Below are 24,484 nucleotides of genomic sequence, written 5' to 3' on the forward strand. Positions count from 1 at the left end.
ATGTCTGAAAGGTGACACCAAGTACGAGTCACCCTTTAATAGATCCTTACGTGGTTAACTCTTGAGATTTCACGTACCTAAGGGAATCAGGGCCTCACTAAACCACTTTTAGCTGAATGAGGCTGGCTTTATAGCACTAAGCTTAGTAAAAGAACCCAATAATTGAGATTATAGCAACTCTTAACACAGAAGAGGGTAAACTGGCAACGTTGATAATGTTTAAAAGCAAACTTTCGATAAATAAGACTCTACGGTTTATCTTAAAAATCACTGTTAAAATCCCAAAGCCACCAAACAAACCTACACTTCCTCGTAACCCTAGATGTAAATACAAGATGTATTCAGCCCTGTCAATAGTCAAGGGGCTTTATTCAATTCAATACCTATTTACAGGAGCTCACGACGCACCCAGCGTTGGGCTAAAGCTCAGGATATGATTTTTGCCTCAGTGGAGCCTGGAGGGAGGTGTGAGCAGGAACTCAATTCACTGCAAGCAGGGGACTGAGAAGTTAAGTGGAAGGTGCTACAGGAACTCAGAGGGAAACACTATTTCCGCGGGAGGTCAGGAAAGGCCTCCCCAGGGACACTCAACAGACCCAGAGGTCAAGGAGTCGGCAGGTCACAGCCATGACCTCCATGGAGACAGAGGTTCCTCTCCTGAGGAGCTGGGAGCGACGGGGAAGCGAAACCAACCACGGGTGGAAAGGAAGGATGCTGGGAGGCCTTGAAATCCAAGGCCTTTTGGGGTCTGGAGCCAATCCCAGGGGCAAGAAGACGACCCTGAGAGGCTCCAAACGGCTGTGCTCCCATGATACTCCCATCTTCAGAGAATGACAGATGGGGCTCAAGTCTGAAGGATGGAGCCCAGGGAACAAGAGCAGAGCCCAAGGTGAGCACGAGGCTGGATGGTGACCCGGGTGGGGCCACACGGGGAGAGGCCAGCCCTGCTGCCCGAGTGGTGCGCCAGCCCGAGCCCCTCTGGCCGGGATGGTCACTAGGACAAGGTGTGTCGGGGACGGCGAGCGGTCGGGGCCGCATCCTGGCCGGTGGCTGGAGCTCCCAGCACCCAGCGGGCAGGAGGAACATGGGGAACCTCGGGAGGCGGCCTGGGCAACATGGGAGGGTCACTGGTGGCACACAGACAGACGTCTAGGCTAAGGACAGTGTGGGCTGCACAGAGCCGGGTGGGAGAGGACCCAGGGCAGAGACGCAGAGACAGGAGGGAGAAATGAGCAGTGAACGGCGAGGGCTGCAGCGCGTGGCACTGAAGGCCAGGCATCGCCAGTGGGAGGGACCCGGAGGAGGGTGGTCCCCGGTCCGAGGAGACCGGTACTGCAGATGGGGAAGCGGACGGAGCGCTGCGCAGTGACTGTGGCTTGGTGTTTCTTTAGAAAGAAGGAAACTACTGTAAGGGCCAAAGCTATCTGCCGGAGTGCTGGGGAGCCGGGGGCGCTGGTTACAGGTTTCAGAGCAGAGCCTGAGGGGAGGAGAGCTGCTGACCAGGTCAGGAGGCCCCGGCTGCACTTGCCCCGCCCGCCTGGGCGAGCTCATCCTTCCACAGCCCCGGGCCATCCGGCCACCGCTCTGTGCTCCGGGGAATCACGGACAAAGAAAACCCAGTTTGCTCTGATAAAAATGTCCCTCTGGGGCTTCCCTGGTGGCGCAGTGGTTGAGAGTCCGCCTGCCGATGCAGGGGACACGGGTTCGTGCCCCGGTCCGGGAAGATCCCACATGCCGCGGAGCGGCTGGGCCCGTGAGCCATGGCCGCTGAGCCTGCGCGTCCGGAGCCTGTGCTCCGCAACGGGAGAGGCCACAGCAGTGAGAGGCCCACGTACCTCAAAAAAAAACCCCAAAAAACAAAACAAAACAAAAAATGTCCCTCTAACCTCCCACGACAAGACTTCCAAACCCCACCTGACCACTCAGCTGGCCTGAAGATGCTGGTCACTGAACTGGGACCCCCAGTGCTTGAGTTTCCATTGTTGGTCACAGAGAGGATAAAACCGAAATCTGAACTGAAGCTCCAGAATCAATTTTGGAGATTTATGTACTTTACCTCTTCACTCCTCTCCGGAACTCGAAGAGTTTTTGTCCTTCTGGAATGGAAAATACCCTAATCACGGTCCCCTGCGATAGGGAAAGAAGGAAAGAAAAAGGAATTTTAGCTGGGTAGGATCAGGCTTGTATTTCCTGCACGTCAGACCTCAGTGGACGGAGTGATGACAGCTGCCCTGGGCCGGGTGGCCTCGGGGGCCCCTGCACCCCCTTCACACTTGACAGGCACTCACCAGAACACGCCCTGTTCCACTGTTCACACGATAGTACGACGTCAACCCACTTTAACTCACTACTTCTTCTAAACGCTAAGGGCCTTGAAGTCAAAGCTGGAATACAATAGTTCTATTTTCCCTAAGCCATCTGAGGTTTATAAAAATCCACCCTGGGAATTCCCTGGCAGTCCAGCAGTTAAGACTCGGCGCTTTCACTGCCGTGGACCTGAGTTCGATCCCTGGTCAGGGAACTAAGATCCCACAAGCTGCGTGGTGTGGCCAAAAAAACGCCCCCAAAACAACAAAAACAAAAACACCCGTAAGCATTACTTGGAGGCCCCTCTGACGCCCCTTTTAAGTGAGCCACTGATCAAGGGCTGATTAGCAACTGAATACCTGGAAATGTTACTTAATTGCCTAAAAAGGAATGAAGCCAAACTTACAAAATGGAAGACCTACACCAAGAAAAGGTCTACAACCAGGACAGAAGAAAATCTGACTAAACGGGGAGCTGCAGCACATCACATCGGGCAAGGGAATGAAATGTTGTTAACATGCAGATCTCCCCGCCCCCCCTCCAAATTCCCAGGGCATGTGTGGATGCGGGGCAGGACCTGGGCATCTGGGAGAGTTGATGAGTCAGAACAGCCAAGTACCTGAAAATGAGTGGTACTTTCAACCTCTAAGTATTAAAAGAAAACTATAAGCTACAGTAACAGACTAACACAAAGAGACACAGTCTGACAGAGCAGAATGGAAACACCTTAAAACAGGCAGCATCTTGAATCTACGGGGTAGGAGGGTTATTAGACATGTAACCTCATGCTGTACAAATTTCAGAAGGTTCAAGCTGTTAAATACAAGAACCATTGAGATGATCTGACATGTGTATAAATAGGAAAACAAAAACAAAAACCCCAACCTATAAACAACCCAAATGTACAGCACCAGGAATTGTTACATAAACTGTGGTAAATTCATATAACAGGATACTACACAGCCATTAGAAATCAAGCTGGAGATAAAATGGGTCCCTTTTGGAAAGTATCAATAAAGCCAGTGATTCTCTGGACAGAAGGACACCAAGTCTGTAAGCCTGGTTATCCAGAATAACCACGGCAAAGGTTTTGTCCTTTGCAGCCTGAACTTTTACATTTAGATACATTCTTAACGGCATACCTACTGTGTAAAGCTAATTAATTAAGAGCTGTGGGTCGCAGCTTGACTGCAGTTCCTTGAAAACAGGATTAAGCCGCACACCTCGGCGAAGCCCCAGCACCCAGTGCACAGCAGCGCCGAGAAGGCCGCTGGTGGTCTAAGGTCACAACTGAGATGTGTGAAATTGAGCGTTTGCTCTTTAAAGTACAGAAAATAAGTGCTCTCTTGTTACTATAGCCCTGAAATCCCATCGAGCGCTTTAGGGCCTCTTAATACCTAACAGAAGGTCATAAAGACGAAGACTGAGTAACGAAGGGATAACAGAGTTTCGTGGCTGTCGTGATCCTCCCAGGGGAGAAGAAAAGGACAAGGTGATGCTGTGATCACCCAGCACAGTGTTCAACACAGTCAGGCTTAGAGTCCAGTTCCTTTGTCGCTGCCCAGCTGGGTGACCCTGGACCGACGACTTAACCTCTCTGAGCCCTCAACATGAAGTAGGGGAAGCTTTACCTTACTGAGGGGGTCAGTGCGGTAAATGAACATCAAGGGTCTAGTGAGTGACCCATAAACAGCAGCATCGTTATCACAGAAAGTGGGTGTGCGGGTCCAGACCCACACGGGCGAGGCAGAGAGGTGAGCCGGCGTTTATGCACCGCATTTGGGCGGCTGGCTCCAGGGGAGAGGTGACTTAGGAGGGGCTCCTGTAGGTTTTCAGCAAGAAAGCATCAAAGTAAACTAGGCAGTGGGCACTGAGAAGAAAGGAATGAGCCAGGAGAACATGGAGCAGCCACAGAAGGGAGAAGACACAGCAGCTGAGCTGGGAGAGGACAAGGGCCCACCAGGGTCACGGGGCCAAGAGAAGGGGGCAAACGGAAGGGATGCCCAAGCCATCCTGTCCTCCGTGCAGGGAGCTTAAAAAGGGCCACGTCCCCTTACCCCAAAATCCTTCTCACTGGAAACTCATGTTAATGTTTAGAGATGACCATGAAAAGTTTATACGTAAGACTTACATACACTATCTATATTCAAATTACTACTATAAATATATATTAATACAGCTGAAATACTAGAAACACTAAACCATCCCAGAAGGATGGCTAAATAATGACAGCTGAACACGTACGGCCATGACACGTGCTCCACGGAGGCGAGCGCGGCCGTGGAGCCCTGCCCTGTCTCTGCCGGCACCCGCCCTCCAGGCCGTGGACTGTGCCTGGCTGTGAGCTGGCTGGTACAAAACTGCTTTGCTGGTTAGCAAACTAACTGTGTGAACAGAGGTGACCTAGTTTCCCACAGGGCTGCAGCAGCCTTACCTTCTCGGAAGCAGTGGCGAGCTTGGTTCCGCTGGCGTCGAAGGCCAGTGCGGCTAAAGGGCTGTCATGGGCCGGGATCATGTTTGCAGCTCTCTGGAAGGAAGGGTAAAGTGACACCATGACCGCCGTGCCCTGCGCTGCCCACCGGCTGTTACTACCAGCACGGTTAACACAGACGCCAACTCCCCCTGATTAACCAGGGGTGAGGGGTCCAAGGAAATGCTGCTCAAAACCCTTTAAAAATAAGCAAAGCAACGTCTCCGTGGAGTTTCACGGTTTTCTCCATTGCTTCTAGCACTTGTGCCGCTAGGCGTGCAGCACTGCGGGGACAGGAACATGTCCGGAGGCCAGGATGGCTCGGACGTGCTCGGCGACGGAGAGGGTGGCAGCGGAAACCACGCCCAGGAAACGAGGAGGCCAGAGGCTCCTTGGCCCTCCTTTTAGGAAGAAGGGGTGTTGCAAAGAGCTCTCCAAGGTCCCAAGAACCTCACCAGGTTGATGGTGTCAAAGACCTGCACCTCCCCGATGGTCGCGCTGCCTGGATACGCCAGGTAACAGTTGTCGTTGTTGATGGACAGCGCACACAGACCTGCGAGCAACACACGGGGAACAAACGCGGGTCAGATCCTCCAAGTGTCACCAGAACCCGGCACTTAGCAAGAACACGGAAATCAAGGGGAGCTGTGAGGCGACCGTGGTCGTCGTATCACTGGGTTTTCAGTTCCACACGCCCCAAACCACCACTGTAGGTGACAGGAGGACTGTAAAGACAGACAAAAGCCCTCTGGTTGGAACTGGTTAGAAACCCCAAAATTGGAGGCTGACCGAAGCAACAAGTTATGTGGTCACAAGACCAGTGCCAGGAGGACGGTAGCTTGCTGTAAGATCAATACTTGTAAAATCTGTGGAACCTAAAAGGAGAAGAAAATCTCTCTCACCGACAGCTCTTAGAAAGGCAGACCTGTCTGGTCCCCACGCGCTCACCTGCGGGGTTTGGGGGCGTCTCCCGGATGGTGTGCAGCACCTTCATGTCCCGGATGTTGTGTATATACAGAGACTCCTCCAGGCACACGATCAGCCTCTGGAAAAGACACAGCAAAACACGGAAAACCAAACGTAAGGCAGAGCCAGTAGGATGCTCACTCCCGACCTCCAGTTATGGGACTCCTGCACTAAGATGCTGTGTCCCTTCTGGAACCCTTGCACTGGGTGCTCACGGCACAGTCCCCGCTCGCCCAGGGTGGTGTCTGTACCCACAACCGCTTCCGCCGGCTCTACCAGGACTTCTAACTGTACGATTTAATTCAACCTTATAGAAACTGGTCTCCAGCTAAGAAAAACATGGTTTGCTTTTGTTGTGCTCTCGGCCCTCCCCTCACGAAAACCAGGTCTAGAGCCTGGGACAGGTTTGGTGAAGGTTTCAAAAACCGATGCTGAATGAGGCACGGCAGGATGAAAGTAAAAACTAGGGCTTTAAAAAAAGTGTAAAATTCTACACCCAGACTATTTTGCAGGTGTCGAAGTTCCTGCTCCATTTTAAGGAAGACGGATGTGTAGCTGATGCACCAAGGGGATGATTTATGTAACAGAGACAACTGGCCACCCTCAGCTCTGCATGAGCTGGTACGTGAATGGTCACTTGCATGTTACAAGTACAAAAAGAAGTCCAATGTGTTACACTTTGTAATTTACCATTTTAACCAACCTTTCTGTCAACAGACGCAGTTTCAACCACGTCAGGGGCATCCACCTCAGTCACACATGGGCCACCCGAGGCCACGTAACGAGCATCCCCCGCACAGAACAACTGGTTGTTGACAGAACGTGGTGACAGCCCTTAAGGACAAGGCTGTATTTTGTGAGTAAGCCAAAGCCATGTGACCATCTCATGGAATAAACTCAAGTGCCAGCCACCAGGTCTACACTCCGGGCCAGACATTCTTGTGGGTTTTGGGAGAGACACAAAAAAGTAATAAATCCTTCATCTTAAAAGTTAAATTAACGGTTTAAGGGATAGGGAATTCCCTGGCCGTCCAGTGGTTAGGACATGGTGCTTTCAATTGCCAGGGCCCGGGTTCAGTCCCTGGTCAGGGGAACTAAGATCCTGCAAGCCACAAGGGGTGGCAAAAAAAAAAAAGATAAAGATGGTCACAGATTTTTTTATAAAAGTAACATTTATAAAAAGCAAAAGAAGGTTCATGTCTTGAGGGATGAGTAAAGCAATCGGCAGAGGCCAGGGAATCGTCAGGAATGGGGCCATCTGAGCAAAACTGTTGCAACGAGAAAACACAGTTGAGTCCCGGTGGGGGGTCAGGTGAGCAGAAGCATGGCCAGAGGGACCAGAAACGCCGTCTGGGGACGGTCGGCTGTGTCCGAGGGGCACCACTGAGAACTCGGAGACACAGGGCAGAGCCCCCGGCAGCTGAGTGGGGTGAGAGCGCGGCCCACCTGCCTGTTCAGCTTCACAGCCAGGATGGTGTTGGAGTAGCTGTAGTTGCAGATCTCGGTCCCCTTCTTAAAGTGGCAAACCTTCAGCTTCCTAGGGGCTTTGAGGCTAACGATGGCCACTAAGCTGCTTGAGAACAGTCTTTCCACGATGCACACATCTTCAGTGTCAGCTGAAAGGAGGAAAAAACCCCACATCTGTGTGTATCCTTGTCAACAGGCACAACGCGCTTGTGTGTGCAAACACGTGTCTACGGGCGGGCTCCCCACTGTGAGGCACAACGCGCTTGTGTGTGCAAACACGTGTCTACAGGAGGGCTCCCCACTGCGAGCTCTGGGGCCAACAGAGTGGGTCAAGTTCGCTGCTCATGAGGCCTGGACAAGACGCTGGCAGGTTGCCCTGCACTCTGCAAGGAGGACCCACTCCTCAGAGGCCCGCCCCGTTCCACACGTGGCACCCTGTCACTGCCCCCCGGGGGGTCGCCCATAACCGCCTTCATCTGCTCCCTAAACCCACTGGAATGTGAGCCCCGCCCAGACGGAGGCCTCACTTCCGGGCTCACAGCTGTAACCCCGGCACTTACAGCTGTACCTGACATATGACGGGCCCCCAAGCGTTCCCTGAACGACTGCATCTCGGGAGGGCTTGCTTTCCTGCCTGTACACGGGGCTCACGGCTACCCTGGCGTGAGGAGGGACTTACAGACTCCAGCGCGCAGTCAGCCCTCGACCCCCTTCGCTCCCTGCTCCCCACCTCCGCTCAGAAGACGGCGGGTTATGAACTGGGCGCACAGCAGCCCACACAGACAGGAACAGACACGGTGGACCCTGTGCGGCTGCTACTTCACCCCCATCTCCCTGGGAGGCCCCCATACCCGCACTCTCTCCTTACTCCCCCCTTGGTTTCATTGGCAATTGCCTGGGCTAAGTTCAGATGGAGGGGCAAAGAGAATTCTGGAATGCAAGAAGAGCCCAGAGCCAAGAATCCAGATGACCTTCACGCGCAGCCTGTCTCGACCCGAGCTACGGGAAGTACCGCTGAGCCGGGGTTAAGCACAGACCCCTTCACCACCCTAACAGTGATCTGCGGCCATACTCTGCCTGGAGCTGAGCGGAGCGCAGAGAACAGAGACACCCAGATGGATCACAGCCCAGGGGACCTGGGAGGCTGGACGAGCCGGAGCCTCGGGAGCAGCTCCACCGTGAGCAGGAATGCTCGTGTGAAAGTCCGCACACCAGACCAAGTGCATGGCCACTCGAAAGGGTTCCTCCCACTCAGCTGTCGCAGACCTTAATGGTGTAACTTAAAAACACACCTAGGTTAGTTTCAAAACCCAACTACTACAGTGAGCAAGTGAGCTCTAAAGGTCCCCGTAGAAAGACACAAACTGTTCCAGGAAAATGCGTGGTGTCAGTCATCTCAGTATGGGTTTGACAGCCCAACGTGCTCAGCACAGGGCCCAACTACTGGCTGTCAGCCAAGAGTTATATCCAAAGTGACGCAACTCATATTTGTGGAAAAAAATGAAGATATCACTATTACATAGACTGGAATAGGCAACAAAATCAAGTGCACGATTCCAAGCTCTTTACAGCAGTTTAATCATAGCTGCTTTTACACAAATGAGAATCACTTCTCTCGCCTGCAGCTACAAACCTTCCTTCAAAAAGAACCACACAAGCCTGAAGCCTGTCTGCCCCGCAGCATCTCAGGGGAGCTGACCCTGGACTGAAGGGTACAATCATGCGTGACCTCCAGCACAGGGGGACGCGGCCTCGGCCTGTTTTCCTCGGCTGATTCGAGTCCAGCACCTGCACAGGCAGTGTTCCAACATCAGGCCGACCCGACTCGGGAGAGACCAACCGCCACCCAGAACAGCAAGGATGTGCAGTAAAGATAACCTCCCTCGGGCCCAGAGCCTCACCTTCTCCCGTCAGCCCCTTTCCCGCAGGAAGCCGACGGGGAGACCTAAGCACAACCTGAGCAGGACCCGTGTGCTGGGAGGGGCTGGCCTGTGTGCTGGGAGGGGCTGGGCCCGTGGGCTGGGCCCGTGGTTGGGCCTGTGGCTGGGCCTGTGGCTGGGAGGGGCTGGGCCTGTGTGCTGGGAGGGGCTGGGCCCGTGGGCTGGGAGGGGCTGGGCCCGTGGTTGGGCCTGTGGCTGGGCCTGTGGCTGGGAGGGGCTGGGCCTGTGTGCTGGGAGGGGCTGGGCCCGGGGCTGGGAGGGGCAGGGAGGGCCGTCTCCACAGCCACACTCGCTCCCACGAGGCTGAGGCCCATCCTGCCCAGCGTCTCACCCTTCAGGCTCCCACCTCCGAGTCACCTCACTCTCTCCTCAAGATCTGACGACGGTGTGGAGGCACGCAGCCCTGATGGATCGCACCCTGCACTTCTCACGCAGCGCTGTCCTGTCATCCCTGGGAACCCGGAGGCCGGCTCAGCAGTGGTGACCCTCCCACCCCCGCCCAGGCCTAGTTTCCAAGGACAGGAGTGTGTCTGCCTCGGTGGGCACACTGCCCCCTATCGGCTCTGACGCTGGCTGGCACACTGAATCTGGTAACGCGGACGCCATCCGGAGACCCCGACAGATTCTGATGGGGAGGCAGAACAAAATGTGAAAGGGAGGTGAGTGAGAAGTGGACAGAGAACTCTGGCAACTGACAGCAGGAGCCGTGTAACGAGGAGATGCAGAGACGGGGGAAGGGACGGATGCCTGTACTGAGATAAATGAGCAACTAGAGGCACTGATGGAGAGACAGACGACGCAGCAGAGACGGGATGACGTCTGAGAAACTGGAAGGCATGAGACCCAGCAGGACTGGTTTCAATAGACAGGTACCCCCCTTTTCCCCATTTGAAAGGAAGGAGATGAGAAGATGGCACAGATCGGGGTGAGGGGGGCGGTCATCTGAGGGAGGAAATACCAGGGAGTTCCACGCTGAAAGCATCCGTTTCTCCTTGAGGCATGCGAGAGGTTATCAGCTCTGAGGGGCACAGAGGTGGGACAGTATGAACAGTCACCTCACAGGGTAAGCAAACAGTTATTAGAAAGATGTCGGACCATCAGCAGGCACTGTGAGTCTCCCGCTGAGGCCGCGGTAATCAATTAAAATTCCACCAGTCAGAGGAAAATCATTATCAATGCAAGAGGTGCAAAGAAGCACGAGAAAATTCACTGCCTATTCACAGTAAAAACTCAGAAGCCTAAGGATCAGAAGAAACTTCTTCAATCAATAAAGGACTTCTGTGAAAAATGTCACAGCTAGCACCACACTTCACGGTGGACTTAATACTGAACTCTTTTCCTTTTAAGACTGGAAACAGGGCAGGGCTGCCCCTCCCCTCACTCTGGACTGGAAGCTGACAGATGGCCACAGGCGAGAAGAAGACATCAAAGGCACAGGGACCAGAAAGGAAGACGGCAAGCTACCACCCTGCAAGCTCACGGGCTCTGCTCAGCACCGATTAGAAGTAATGAATGCATTTAGCAAAGTCACAGGATACAAGCTTAGAATACAAGAATCAACCATATTTTTATACTTTATATTTGTTGTCTTAGCAAACAACTGGGAAGTAAAACAAAGAAATTCCATTTACAACACTCTCAAAAACCAAACCATCAGGACAAAATTTAACAAAAGATGTAAGGCCTCCATACCAAAACCCACAGAATATTACTAAGAGAAATTAAAGAAGATCTTCGTAAATGGAGAGATATACCACGTTCACAGACTGGAATACTCAACGTTATATGTTAAGATACCAATTCTCACCCAAGTGACATCTAGGTCCAATGCAACCCCAATCACAATCCCAGCAGACTTTTTTTGTAGACACTGACAAGCTGATTTTAAAGTCAGAAAGGCAAAGGATCTAGACTATCCAAGGCTATCTTGAAAAAGAACAAAGTTGAAGGCCTTACACATCATGTGACTGTAAACCTCAGTATACAAACAAAGTGACAGGAAACAGGACAGTGTGTTTCCGACATAAAGGCTAATAAACAGACCAACAGAAGAGAATAAAGAACAGGAACAGACACACACTTACAGGACTGTTTTTAGGCACCAAAGCAATTCAGTGAGGGAAGAAAAATCTGTTCGACAAATGGTGGAGCAGGAATTCCTAAGGAGAAGCTTAAGGTGACTCGTAGCTCATACCACACACCAGAATTAGTCTGAGAAGGAACCACTGAGCTAAACATAAAAGCTGAAACTATACAGCTTTCAAAGAGAACTTAGGAAAAGATCTTCATGACTTCACAGTAGGCAAAGGTTCCTTGAAAGGACAGAAAAGGCAAAACTCATAAATGAAAAACATAGATCAGACTTCATCAAAATTCAAAACATTGGCTCAGGGCTTCCCTGGTGGCGCAGTGGTTGAGAATCTGCCTGCCAATGCAGGGGACACGGGTTCAAGCCCTGGTATGGGAAGATCCCACATGCCGCGGAGCAACTAAGCCTGTGTGCCACAACTACTGAGCCTGCGCGACTGAAGCCTGTGCCCCGCAACAAGAGGCCGCGACAGTGAAAGGCCCGCGCACTGCGATGAAGAGTGGCCCCCGCTTGCCGCAACTAGAGAAAGCCCTCGCACAGAAACGAAGACCCAACACAGCCAAAAATAAATAAATAAATAAATAAAAAGGAACAATCATAAAAAAAAAAAAAAAAAAAAAAAAAAACATTGGCTCAAAAGACAAGTCAAGCCACAGGCTGGGAGAAGATATGTACAAAACATATGTGACAAAGGTCTGGTATCTAGAATATCTAGAGAACTCGGACAACTTGACAATAAAAAGACAAAACAATCAAATTTTAAAAGGGACAAAAGATCTGAACAGATATTTCACAAGAGATACACAGAGGGCCAACAAGGACGTCAACGTGTCCAACACCATTAGCCACTGGGGGAATTTAAGCTAAAACCACAAGGAGATGTTATTAGACACACATCAGAACGCCCCAAATGAAAAAGCCCGACATCGCCAAATGCTGGTGAGAACACAGAGCCACCAGACTGTCACACAGCACTGGTGGCAACGCACAACGGACAGCCACCAGGAGGACCTGAGAGTTTCCTGTAAAACGAAACACAGGTTCCACTCCTATTTACCTAAGACAAATGAAAACATGTGTCCACAAAAAGATTTCTACAAGAACGTTCACAGCAGCTTTATTCGTAATAAATAAGTAATAGCCAAAAACTGGAAAAAGCCCAGATTCCCCTCAATAGGAGAATAAATATACAGTCAGTAGTATATTCATATATTGGACAACGGAGATGCAACAATATGGACAAACCTCAAAAACATTCCTCTGAGCAAAAGAAACCTTACTAAGAGGGCATATGCTGCATTCATATGATGCAGAACAGGCGAAACTAACTGCTTGCCTCTTGGCAGGTGGAAGGGAGCTGGGAGTGATGGGGGAAGGGGTATGAGGGAACTTTCTGGAGTGACGGTAAACCCTGATAGGAGTTCAGGTTACACAGATGTCTGTGCATTTGTCAGAACACAGAATGTTGACTTAAGATCTGTGCATTCCACTGTATGTAAATATTACCTCAAAAGGAAAAAAATGAAAACAACACTAGTAACTAATATTCATGGTATGGTATTTCAGGGAATGTGTACTGGTGTCTGCAAGGTACTTAGAAATGCAGACACAAAAAATAGGATGGATGGATGGATGGATAGATGGACGGATGGACGGAGAGATGGGTAAGTGTGGTAAAGTGCTAACAAGAGACTCTAAACGCTGGGCACATGGGTGCTGGCTGTACAATGCTTTCAACTTTTCTGTGTGTTTGAAGATTTCCATTAATAAAATGGTGGAAAAAGAAAAGGGATGTATCGTTCATTTGCTTAAACCAGGTGTAGAGAAAGTAAAGAAAATGGGTTTAGGGTGTTGCCATCCGACTATAAGTTTGAAATTTCTTTTTTTAAACTTTAATGAAAACAAGCAGAAGAGACTCCTTTTAGAATTATAACAACAGGGGAAGTGTGGTGCGGAGGCAGCAAAGCCGTTTTTAGCTGCAAACATTCATAAAGGAGAACATTATAATGAACCTCCTAGACCTGCATCACCTGGATTTCACAAATGTTATCTTTCTACCATTTAGCTTCAGCTATCTTTTTCTTTGCTGAAGTTTCAAAGAGAGGCTCATCATCTTGACATTTCACCCCTAAATACTTCAGTAAACCCCTCTAAATAGATCAAGACGTAGGAGAAATGTCTTTTCCAGCTCATGAGTAAAGTGGAAAATTTCTTACATCAAAATCAATTGCAAGTAGACAAGTATTTAACGTAAAACACAAACCCAAAGAACCAGAAGATGACATGAGAGACTATTCATGCACCCCCGGGACAGGAAGAGCCTTCCTGGTACTCAGAAGCCTTACGAGAAGAGATGGATACATCTGAATATACAGAAAGTCAAGACGTCAGAATGGCAAAGAGACCATGAGCAAGGTTAAAGGGCAAACAACCCAGAAGAAATATTAGCAACCCATACCAAATGGCTAATTTGCTTTAAATCTGTAAGAGACAAATAATCCAACAGAAGAGCAGGCAAAGGGGGGAAAAAAGCAATCAAGAAAAAAAAAGCAAATGACTACCAGCAATTCCACTCCTACAGTATCTATCTACTCAAAGAGGAACAAAAACACACGTCCACACGATAACACAAACATGCACAGCAGCACTATTTACAACAGCCAAAAAGGGGAAACAACCCAAGTGTCCATTGACAAAACATGGAATGTCCACACCCTGTAATACCAATGAGCAACAAAAAGAAAGCAAGTGCTCATCCATGCTCCAACATGGGTGAACCCTGAGAACACTCCAAGTGAAGGAAGCCAGTCACCCGTGACTCCATTTATCTGGAACGTCCAGAGCAGCGAATGGACAGCGGGAGAAAGGAGGTTAGTGGTGGCCAAGGGCTGAGGGTGGGGGGGTGGGATGCAGTCGCCCTGCTAATGGACTGAGGGGCTCTTTGGGGAGTGATACAAATGTTTTAAAATTAGCTTAAGGAAGGCTGCACAACTCAGTAAATATACTGGAACCCACTGAAGTGTACACTTTAAACAGGTGATTTTTATGGCGTCCAAATTACATCTCAAAAAAGCTATTAAAAAAAAATAACCCACACAGGCAGACAACTGAATAAATTTGAATTCCGGCCAATATACTGAGATCTGATGTATGAAGGACAGGGAGCGGGGCCCTGAAACACCAAGCTGTGCTCCTATGAGCTCGTGAGTGATAGAGGGCCTTCCACTGTGATCCCCTCCAAGACCACGCGGCCCTGACCCGGGAGCACACACAGGCTTCCAGGGGTCTCTCAAACTGCCGAAATCATACACGAAATATTGGGTTTTCTCTGGGAAATACCTGCAACTTCCATCAGATGTCCAAAGGAGACAGGAACCAGAAAACGGCTGAGGCTGCCTGCAAAAGGCAGATGAACTGCCGGTCACCCCCGAGTTACCGCATTTTTGTCACTACTTAAGCAAAAAACAACCAACAGGATTCACCTCAGAGACCCTTTAAGCCCTAGGAAGCAATGTGCTTAGATCTTTTCAGGAATACACCTTCATAAAGCAACCTGCTTTTACACACTGCCGGTGGTTTAGGTTTGTTATTCTTCTGCTGCATTGTTTCCAGCTCTTTAACGTTGTTATGTTACACCTCACTCCCAAGAGAACTTTTAAAAACAAGCATCCACAGAACCCACAGACCCAGAGCGGTCACTTTCCACTAAACTGAGGCACGCACAGCTCAGCCCTCCCATGAGATACCAGCGCACAGGAATCAGGCTGATAACTGAGGACCAGGGTGCCCAAATGAAAAGATGCAGGGCAGTCGGCACGCAGGGCGACCACGGAGAAAGCCTGAGTGCAAACCCCAGTGGCCTCCAGTGTCTAAGGCCTTTGCTTCCACGGCCCTTCGATGTGGCCTTGGCCACAGTTTCTGCCACACTTTCTTCCTAGAGAGTGCCTACCCAAAATTTAATTTAAGAAACTACTTCATTTAGGAAAGAATGTTGTTGGGACTTCCCTGGTGGCGCAGTAGTTAAGAATCCGCCTGCCAACGCAGGGCACACAGGTTCCAGCCCTGGTCCGGGAAGATCCCACATGCCGCGAAGCAACAGCCCGTGCACCACAGCTACTGAGCATGCGCTCTAGAGCCCACGAGCCACAACTACTGAGCCCGTGTGCCACAACTACTGAAGCCCGCGCGCCTAGAGCTTGTGTTGTGCAACGAGAGGCCACCGCAATGAGAAGCCCACGCACCACCACGAAGAGTAGCCCCCGCTCGCTACAACTAGAGAAAGCCTGCACATAGTAACGAAGACCCAACACAGCCAAAAAAAAAAAGAAAAAAGAAAGAAAAAAATAAAAAAGAAAGAATGTTGTTTTGCTTCTGCTGGTGCTGTTCAGAGCCAGCGATGATAAAACTTCCCCTGGTGGGAAGAGGGGAGGGACAAAGCCATGAACTAACACAGCACACTCCCCAAGCAGGTGTGTCTGCGGATGCCTGGGGCTCCGAAGAGACGCACGTGTACAGCCCACCCGATCTTCCATCACAACAGGCTCAAGAAGAGAGGCTACTGATTTCTCCCCTGGAAGATCCATTAGCATAAATCTCACCGAGGTGAATGTTCCAGCCAGTGCAAGGTCTGCTGAATCAGAACCCAGTCAGCCAGCCCGCTTATGCTGAGTTTCAGGACTAGTGCTTTGTGAGGTATGATTTCCTGGCTCAGAAGCATAAAATGCAAAGATGACACACGATGTAGAATCTGAAAAGGCCAACTTTTCCTTCTGAACTTCTGTGATATTTTACAAGTAATAAAACTACAACCTTTATTTATATTGCCTAACAGGGTAGGAGTTCGTTTCAGTAAGGTTTCAGGGAAGAGGGACCACATATTTGCACTTGACATACCTTCAAATAAATTTAAAAGGACACACAGAGAGGGAAAGAGAATGATAAAACAAACAGGGCACACACAGGGGGCAAAGCACACATGGGAGTTCCTGCTACTTTCCTTAAGTTTGAAACTACAATACAGAGAGTTGAAAAACGAAAATCTCCCAATGCTGCTGGGCAAAGGCTTTTTGTTTAAGTAAACGAAACAGAACAAACAGCTGTCAGTCTTGCTTCTCCCAAGACCAGCTCTGGCTCATTCTTTCTGCACCAGCAGCGGTGACCGACAGCAAAGACCTGACGTTACAAGGGACAGTCAAGAGGCACGAGGGGGCAAAAGCCAACTGAGCCGGGCTGCATATGGAGGCGTTAAGTACTGCTCTGCCAGAATCTACATGTAGGAAAATACCGGAAAGGGATCTTAACTCAGTAGCTAACCTGTTTTCTAAGAGACGTTCTTCTATCGACTTAATGATGCTCTAGGGGCAAGAGAATTTCGCAGCTTCAGTGTCACGCGCTAACCCTGAAAGAGCTCTCTGTCCGTTCCCGCGTATTTTAAGGGCCAAAGCTCACTAAGAACAACCAAGGAGTCTATATACCACCCCAACATGCTGGTCAGTGAACACCCCCTCTTTCATGATGCTATCAAGGCATCACATTTTGTTTCATCAAAAACTTCTAAAAATGAGGCACCAAAACCCACGTGATAAACTTCAAGGAAACAAATTAGTCACTGAACTGATTCAAACTGAGAAGGTGTCAAGACAAGGTTTTGGTATTCTGATACCCTATCTAAGCACTGGGTCTCCATTCTGTGGCTGTCAAACCAGTGGACCCTAATCACGACAGCAACAATTTAACAGCACGATTCAGGCGCTCAGGGGCATGTAGATTTAGTAAATGTTTCGGTCATTCATAAAAGCCCGATGGAATACTGTTTCCAGAGATCAGGCGACGATGGAATACTGTTTCCAGAGATCAGGCGACCCTTCTTTGAAGGAATTCCCTACAGGAAACAATCCTATGTGCGATCAGGTGAAGGCAGCCCATTTGGGGATTCCAGAAGCAACCTCTTGAGATAAGCAAGCACTCTAGTTCAGAGAGATTTTATCACCCCGATCACCCCTTCCAGCCACACACGAGGAGAAAGCCTTTTTCAGAAGATTTAGTAAAGCATCAGAAGGCACGTCTGAGGACAAAAAAGGAGTAAAATCTAAGGCAGGAGCCGTGAGTGAGGGACACTTCCTGTAAGAATCCCGCTTCTGTAAGAATCTCCCCGTAAAGGGCCCGGGTGCTGGCCTGCAGGGGCAGCAACAAACAGGGGGCTTGCTGGGGAATGTCAGACCCCATCTGCTGATGGAGGTGAGGGACACCAGAGGGCGGACCTGGAGAGGGGAGGCCAAGGCCTGGAGGGAGCCTGGCGAGCGAGCCTCTGAGCCCCAGTGGGCCACAAGAACTCTGCAACTGCAAGTACTGGGCACAAAGAAAGGACCTTTCTCCTGGGTCCTCACCTTATGCTAATGCAGGAAGGGTGGGGGGCGGTATTTACATCTGTGCTCACTCCACACTGTGTCCCCAGCCTAACATCCGACACAAATGTATTTCCTTGTTCTTTGTCTACCTCCATTTAAACATAAGTGTCATGAGAGCAGAAACTTTGTCACCACTGTGTCTCCACAGCCAGAACAGGGCTGGCACATAGCAGGTCCTCAACGAATGTTTACGGAGTGAGTGGAACCAGAAATGAAGTATGAGATGTCTCTTCATATCAACTTACTGAAACTTCCCCTTCTTAAGAGATACTAACAGGCAAAGGAGAATTCCAAAATGGAACACCAAACCACAGTGAAAGCAAAGGTGATAAGAGTGGAACACTCAGGAAGGAGATACTGGCATCACTAATAAGGAGAAATCTCAATTCCCCCAAACTGCATGCTCACGTAGATAATTAAAATGATAAATATTAAATCTCTCCTTGAATCCATACCCCAGCATGACTAATTACAATAATACTGGCCTCCTCATTCCTCCGTAAAAACAATTCTTAATTAGATCACGCCACGGGCAGGCTTCAGGGCTATCATTATGTACAGAGAAAATATTTACAAACCACGTATATGACAAAGGACTAGTATCTAGAATATATAAAGAACTCTCAAAGCTCAACATTAAAAAACTCCAAGTAATCCAATTAAAAAGTGGGCCAACGACTACTGAGCCTGCGCGTCTGGAGCCTGTGCTCCGCAACAAGAGAGGCCACGACAGTGAGAGGCCCGTGCACCATGATGAAGAGTGGCCCCCACTTGCCACAACTGGAGAAAGTCCTTGCACAGAAACGAAGACCCAACACAGCCAAAAATAAAAATAAATAAATTAAAAAAAAAAAAAAAAAAGTGGGCCAAAACATGAAGAGACATTTCACTGAAGAGAATGGCAAATAAGCACATGAAAAAATGTTCAACATCATTAGCCATTAGGGAATTACAAAGTAAAACCACGAGATAGCACTGCACACATCCATAAGAACGGCTAAAGGAAAAAACACTGGTAACACCGAATGCTGGGAAGAATTCTGAGGAACTGGCTCACTCATACACTACTGGTGGGGATGTGAATGGCACAGCCACCCTGTAAAACAGTTCAGCACTTAAAAAAGACAAAGACAAAACACCACACATACAACCCAGCAATTACACTTAGACATTAATCCCAGAAGTGAAAAGTTAAATCCACCCAAAACCCCATACACAGCAGCTATAATTTTAACAGCCCAAATCTGGAATCAGCCCAGATGTGCTTCGGGTGAGGGCAAACAGCTGGGCTGCACCTGCACGTGGAACCAGCTTTAGCAACAGAAAAGATGGCGCTACTGACACCCGGCAACTTGGGTGAACTTCCAGGGAAAGATGCTGAGCGAAAACAGCCAATCTCAAAAGGTTACATACTTCCATTTATGTAACATTTGTGAAAAGACAATATTCTCGAACCAGAGAGCAGACCAGTGGCTGCCAGGGATTAGGGACAGTGGGGTGGCAGTGGGGGAGGGGAGGCAGGTGTGGGTACAAGGGCGACAGGAAGGACCCTGCGGTGTTAGACGGCCCAGTGTCTTCATCGTGGTGGACACGGGAAGCTAGATGGGTGTTCGGACTGTACAGAACTTCACACACACAGGTTGGACTACATCCACGTAGCCTTCCCGGCTGTGATACTGCACTGCACGTCCGCGAAACGCTACCACAGGGGGAAACTGGGAGAAGGGTACAGGGATCTGTACTGCTTCTTGCAACTACAGCAATGACAAAAAAAAGATGTATGTGCAGAGAGTCACAGCTTTCCATCCTATTCTCACTGGGGGAGGGTCTGTACCTACTACTTACTATTTATTCAGCAAGTACTCTCTCTCTCTGTCTCTCTCTCTCTCTCTCTCACACACACACACACGAGAAACAAAGAAACTGAGGTCCATGAAGCGATCTGTGTAAAGTCACAGTAGGTGACTTAGCAAGGTATCGAAGCTCATGGCCCTCCTGCAACCCCACAGGTATCTGACACACAGCCACTCAAACACCATAAAATGCCAAATGGAGAAAATAAATCACTCCTAGGGGGATGTAAACTTTTCAAATTCTGGAAGCCCTCTATGACACAAAATCTAAGTGGTTTAAATGGCATTAGAAAAGGGGAGAAATTATAGACTAATGCATTTAGTATGGTATCATGTACTGGAAATGGCAACCCATAAAGTATTTCTACATGTACACTTATAAGTACGCCAATGCACAGAAAAAGATCTGGGAGAACACATAACTGTTCAGTCATAGCCATCACCTCTCAGTAAGACTACGGTGAAAGAATATTATTGGTCAAGGGGTATTTGGATTTTAACCATAATGTGTGAATTTAAGAATGCAACCTAATTCAAGTATAACTTGTCTATTTTAAGAAGGGGGAAAAATAAAGCAAACACTTACTGCATTCATAGATCTGTTCCAGTTTATCCACAGAAGAAAGGGAGAAAAATTTATAACCGGATTTACTACCAACAGCTAGAGACCTGCAAAAAAGCCAAATTCAGAAATAAGAGCTGATACGTGTAGGCAGTGATAACGCACAAACTAGCTCCACGTTACCAAACAGTCACCATCATCTCTACCCATAATTAGCACACATAGGTTCACGTAGTTTGTACCAGGTGAGTGGTGGCAGGGCAGAAGAGAGAGTGGCACGGATGATGCCACCGCACAGCCAGGAAAAGGTGAATGTCCATAAAATAGACAATGTTCTTATTGAAAACCTGTAAAGCTTGAAAGCTAAGTTTGACATACACATAAAAGTAATCAGCCCTAAATTAATGGTCCCCTCAAAACACAGTGCGGTTTCTCAGGTGATCTGATATACATGCCTGGTGTATGGGAGGGTCCAAAAGTTAGGACAACATTGTAACTATTAAACAAAGATATTTACAACTTTGGTGGAGGGTGGTGTCTTTCTGCATTGCGGTTAAGGCCGTAACAAATGCCGCTCAGTCACTTACGTGATGCTATGGCTCAGCAGTAGGATGGAAATCAAACAGACTAAAGAGCTCACTCAGAGCCTGGAATGGCAACACGACGTAACACAGCTGGCCTTGTAAGATTCCATATTCATCACCCAACACTGCTGCTTCTGCTAAGAGGCCTGGAGGGAACTCTGAGCTCTCCAGATCCCTAGCGCAGGGGAGCTGTGACGCTAAATGAAGTGTTTCCTCATAGAAGATTACTACTGTCCAGAACGTAACTGACCGAGAGGGGGAGTAAAAAGAAGCAAGCACGGCTTTCAGAAACAGAGAGGATAGAGAATAAAGCAAGAAGTGGTGGGACAGGCGAAGAGTCAGATCCTGGGATCATTCTGGTATTCAATGTCTGGGAGAACAAGTGGAAACAGAAGGTAAACCAGAAGCCTAGAAATAATGAAGACTGACATTTCATACGATGAGTATGTGTACGCCAAGATAAAAAATTAGGGCTATTTTAATGACCATTTCATCTATTAGAAACTTGAGCTTTCCAACCTCCTTCAGAGGAAATACATTCCAAGAATAGAGCTGCTGTAAGCACTACTAAACACTGAAATTGCAACTGGTTCATCCTAGAAGTATAAACAGAAATGGAACTCCTACCAGTTTATATCATTTTTCTCTAGAAAAATGCTTCACTATATTGAATTAATCACATCAATGAAGTAATTAGGCATTGTTACCTGTAAATTTTTTGAAAAGCAATAAGGAGCCAACAAAAACACAAGAATATCCAAGAAAGCTAAAAATAAAACAAAATCTCAATAATTCATAACTTCTGGAAAATTAATGTTCAGGAAAATGTTTTCCAGATAACTAAGGGTTGCTATTTTAAGCACCAAAGCCTTATATCCCCCCATTTCTGATTTAAATAAGTCATCCTCATACAGTTTTCTGTATGGGACGGCAAATCCTCACCATTTGACTGGACCCACATCATGAAACAACTTTACTATCATAACAACGTGACCCTCTCAGACCCTAACAAGGAGCTGAGGATTTTGTGTACCTACATCAAGCAGCAGTCTGTTGTGCTGGGTTATAAAACACCCTCTACCTTTTGTTTTGCTGACAGTTGTCACTGTTCCCCAAGCATCCTACTAGCATTAACAGCCCCTCCCTCTTTCAAATTTGTTGACTTGGAAACCAAGTCACCAAGCTTATTAGTTTCATGTATAAAATAAGCTTAGAGAGGGCTTTTTCTACAGGCAAAACTAGTGAGCTCGAATTAATGAGGACCTGGATTTTGATACACCCAGGATTTTGGCTGTGCTCCAAACGGGCAGAATTTGTTAAAACTGATCAAATATTAGCTCTCTGACGTTCTTCCAGATATTCAGAAACTGATTTAGGATATTAAATACCTTTGCTAGAGTTCTAATCGCATGGCTTCCTACTTGCACACCCCGATCAGTAGGAAACGTAAGCAAAAATACACCAAGTATTTTTTGATATGTACATGTGGTATGGAGTGAGCATATACTTTAACAATAAAGGCAGACATTTTAAAAGGATGATATGAAATACAAATAGGTTTGATATTTACATCTCGAATATCAATGGTCAGGTTCACACACCCTTCTTTGGAGATTCTGCTTTTAATAACGTCTCATGATTTGCCTGACCATATGATATATTAATGGGAGGAGTACAGTAACACATAAGCATGAGATTCCCCTAATAAATAATCTCACTCCCCACTAAGTGTTTATAGGGTAAGGTTTGTTCTTTTGTTTTTTTAAGGTAAGAGATCTTTTATTGACAAAGGGAAAACCCAGCAATAACAGAAAAAAGCATATTAACCCCCCACTTCACTACCATACCCCTGCCTTCAACTGTGCATGGTGTCAAAACCCAGAGACCCTGCTGTACCCTCTGCAGACAAGGCCCAGGTCCTTCACCAGGTAGGAACAGTGACAGCTTCTGAAACATACTCTGGGCCAGTCCTCTTGACGTTCGCCACACGTGACTTTGCTCCACTGCAGAGCGCCTGAGACCGCCCATCCTGAGCCTTTGGGGGATTCCGTGGTTTCAGGGAGGTTGGTTCTCTGCTTTCCCCACTAGCAATGGAGGATCCGCTTTCCTTTACCACTTGCTGGCTTCCAAAATTCTGCTGCTAGTGTCTCCCCGTTCTATGGGTTTAAGCTCTTTTAAGTATCTTTTTGATATTTCATTGACTGTGACATGTTATTAGGGTTCTGAGAGGGGGCCGAAATAAATGCTTGTGTTTAATCCACCATCTTCAACTGCAAGTCTCTGTCACTGAATTTAAACTTGAGTGCTCAGTATCTAAAAGACAGTGATTTCCATTAAAAAATTTTTTTTAAGAAAACATTTTATAAACGTTAAAAACATTTTAAAGGAAAAAAAATCATTTTCTTAACTCCCTTTTTTTTACCCTCTTACCCATGATCAGCCCATTAATGTTTTCCCTTTTCGTTATCTTCATCAAAGAGCCACACTCGAGGACAGGGTGAAGTGGAAACAGTCACACCCAGAAAAAGGAAGCCACCTGAACTGCTGCTGAGACCTGGCCGGCCCTGGGACCCTACTCAGCAAGCTCGTGGCCATCCCAGACCTCCACCTGGACATCCCTAAGGCCTCTCAGGATCCAAAGCAGAGTCCATCTTTCTCCCTAAACTGAATCCCCCTCTGATCTTTCTCCCATAATGTGCTGTCACTGCTCGTCTAGAATCTAGGCTGGAGACTTGGGAGTAACCTTAACGTCTCCCTTAAGTGCATCATGCACGTCCCATGGGTCACACCAAATCCTGATGGCTCACCAGTCTCCTTTCGACTGGCCACGGCCGCTGGACAATACCCTCCCCAGTGACTGCCTTGCTTCCTCAAAACACATCCTCCACACGGCAGGCAGAACAGCCTAGAACTTTAAGGTGGAAGAATCCTTACTTCCAAGTCCCTCGATTTACTGATGAGGGAAAAGGAGAGAAGTGACCTTCCAGGACAGTTGCTGTAACCTTAGAAGAAACCCGGTTCAAGAAAGCAATCAATTCAGACCAATGCCTTACTGTCTCTATGCCCATAACTTTTGGACACTAACAACATCAATGCTACAAACAGAAGACTTCGGAAGTCAAGTCCCTGTCCTTATTCTATTTCTTTTAGAAACGTAGTTTCTAAATGCTGTAGACATTGCCCAATCAATGACTTCCACAAGCTGAGTGGGGTCCCCTGCAAGTACTTAGTCCCTGATATTTCCATTGAAGATCCAAGTGATACTCTGCACTCCTATTAGTTTCTCATCTTCGATATCAAAAAACCAAAAATTCCTCAAGATAAGCCTTCCAAAGGGTTACTTTCAGAAACCAGGATTGGAACTAACCAGCCAAGAAGAAGGAGACGACGGGGACCAGCTTTTCTTGATGCCTTTTTCCCAATTCTAGTTAAACAAACAAGCAAACAAAAACAAACGGTAAAAACAAAACAAAGCAAAAACCCCCCAAATAAAACGTTCACACTTTTAGAATAAGAATCACAGAAAAAAATACTACAGTATTTGAAACCATATTACCAGGAAAAACAGACAGATATAGTTTGTTATGAAAGGAACACTGTTGTTCAAGCATTACTGTATAACGTAGAACATATATTCTATTAAGTGAAACGGCTTCCAGGTTTTCTCACTGAATACCGTGAATGTGGATCCAATATTCTTTGCCTTGTGAAAAACTGTGTTCCTCTATCAAAGTAAATGCTGGAGATGGACAAGGGAGGGAAAGGAGTGAACTGTCAAGCCTCTCCCCAGAACTTCTGTATTTCTTTCAGGTGTAGATTTAAAACAAACTAGTCACTTT

At 48.0% G+C, this 24,484-nt stretch overlaps 1 protein-coding gene across 2 annotated transcripts in view; it reads right to left on the minus strand.

Moving 5' to 3' along the window:
* Positions 1 to 24,484, minus strand: part of WIPI2 (WD repeat domain, phosphoinositide interacting 2) — a 31,666-nt gene that overhangs the window by 4,802 nt on the left and 2,380 nt on the right. Inside the window, exons 2-7 of one of the 2 annotated variants that reach the window (XM_081256161.1) lie at positions 20,086 to 20,168; positions 7,190 to 7,359; positions 5,726 to 5,822; positions 5,233 to 5,330; positions 4,742 to 4,834; positions 2,057 to 2,127 (exon numbers count right to left, since the gene is read on the minus strand). In XM_081256161.1, coding sequence (XP_081112287.1) covers positions 2,057 to 2,127; positions 4,742 to 4,834; positions 5,233 to 5,330; positions 5,726 to 5,822; positions 7,190 to 7,359; positions 20,086 to 20,168 — 612 coding nt within the window. Of the gene's footprint in view, positions 1 to 2,056; positions 2,128 to 4,741; positions 4,835 to 5,232; positions 5,331 to 5,725; positions 5,823 to 7,189; positions 7,360 to 20,085; positions 20,169 to 24,484 lie in introns of those variants that run through there. The other variant, XM_081256162.1, reaches the window with a different exon arrangement.

This window comes from Mesoplodon bidens (genome assembly GCF_964165515.1).
Source record: "Mesoplodon bidens genome assembly, chromosome: 15".
Lineage (NCBI taxonomy): Eukaryota > Metazoa > Chordata > Mammalia > Artiodactyla > Ziphiidae > Mesoplodon > Mesoplodon bidens.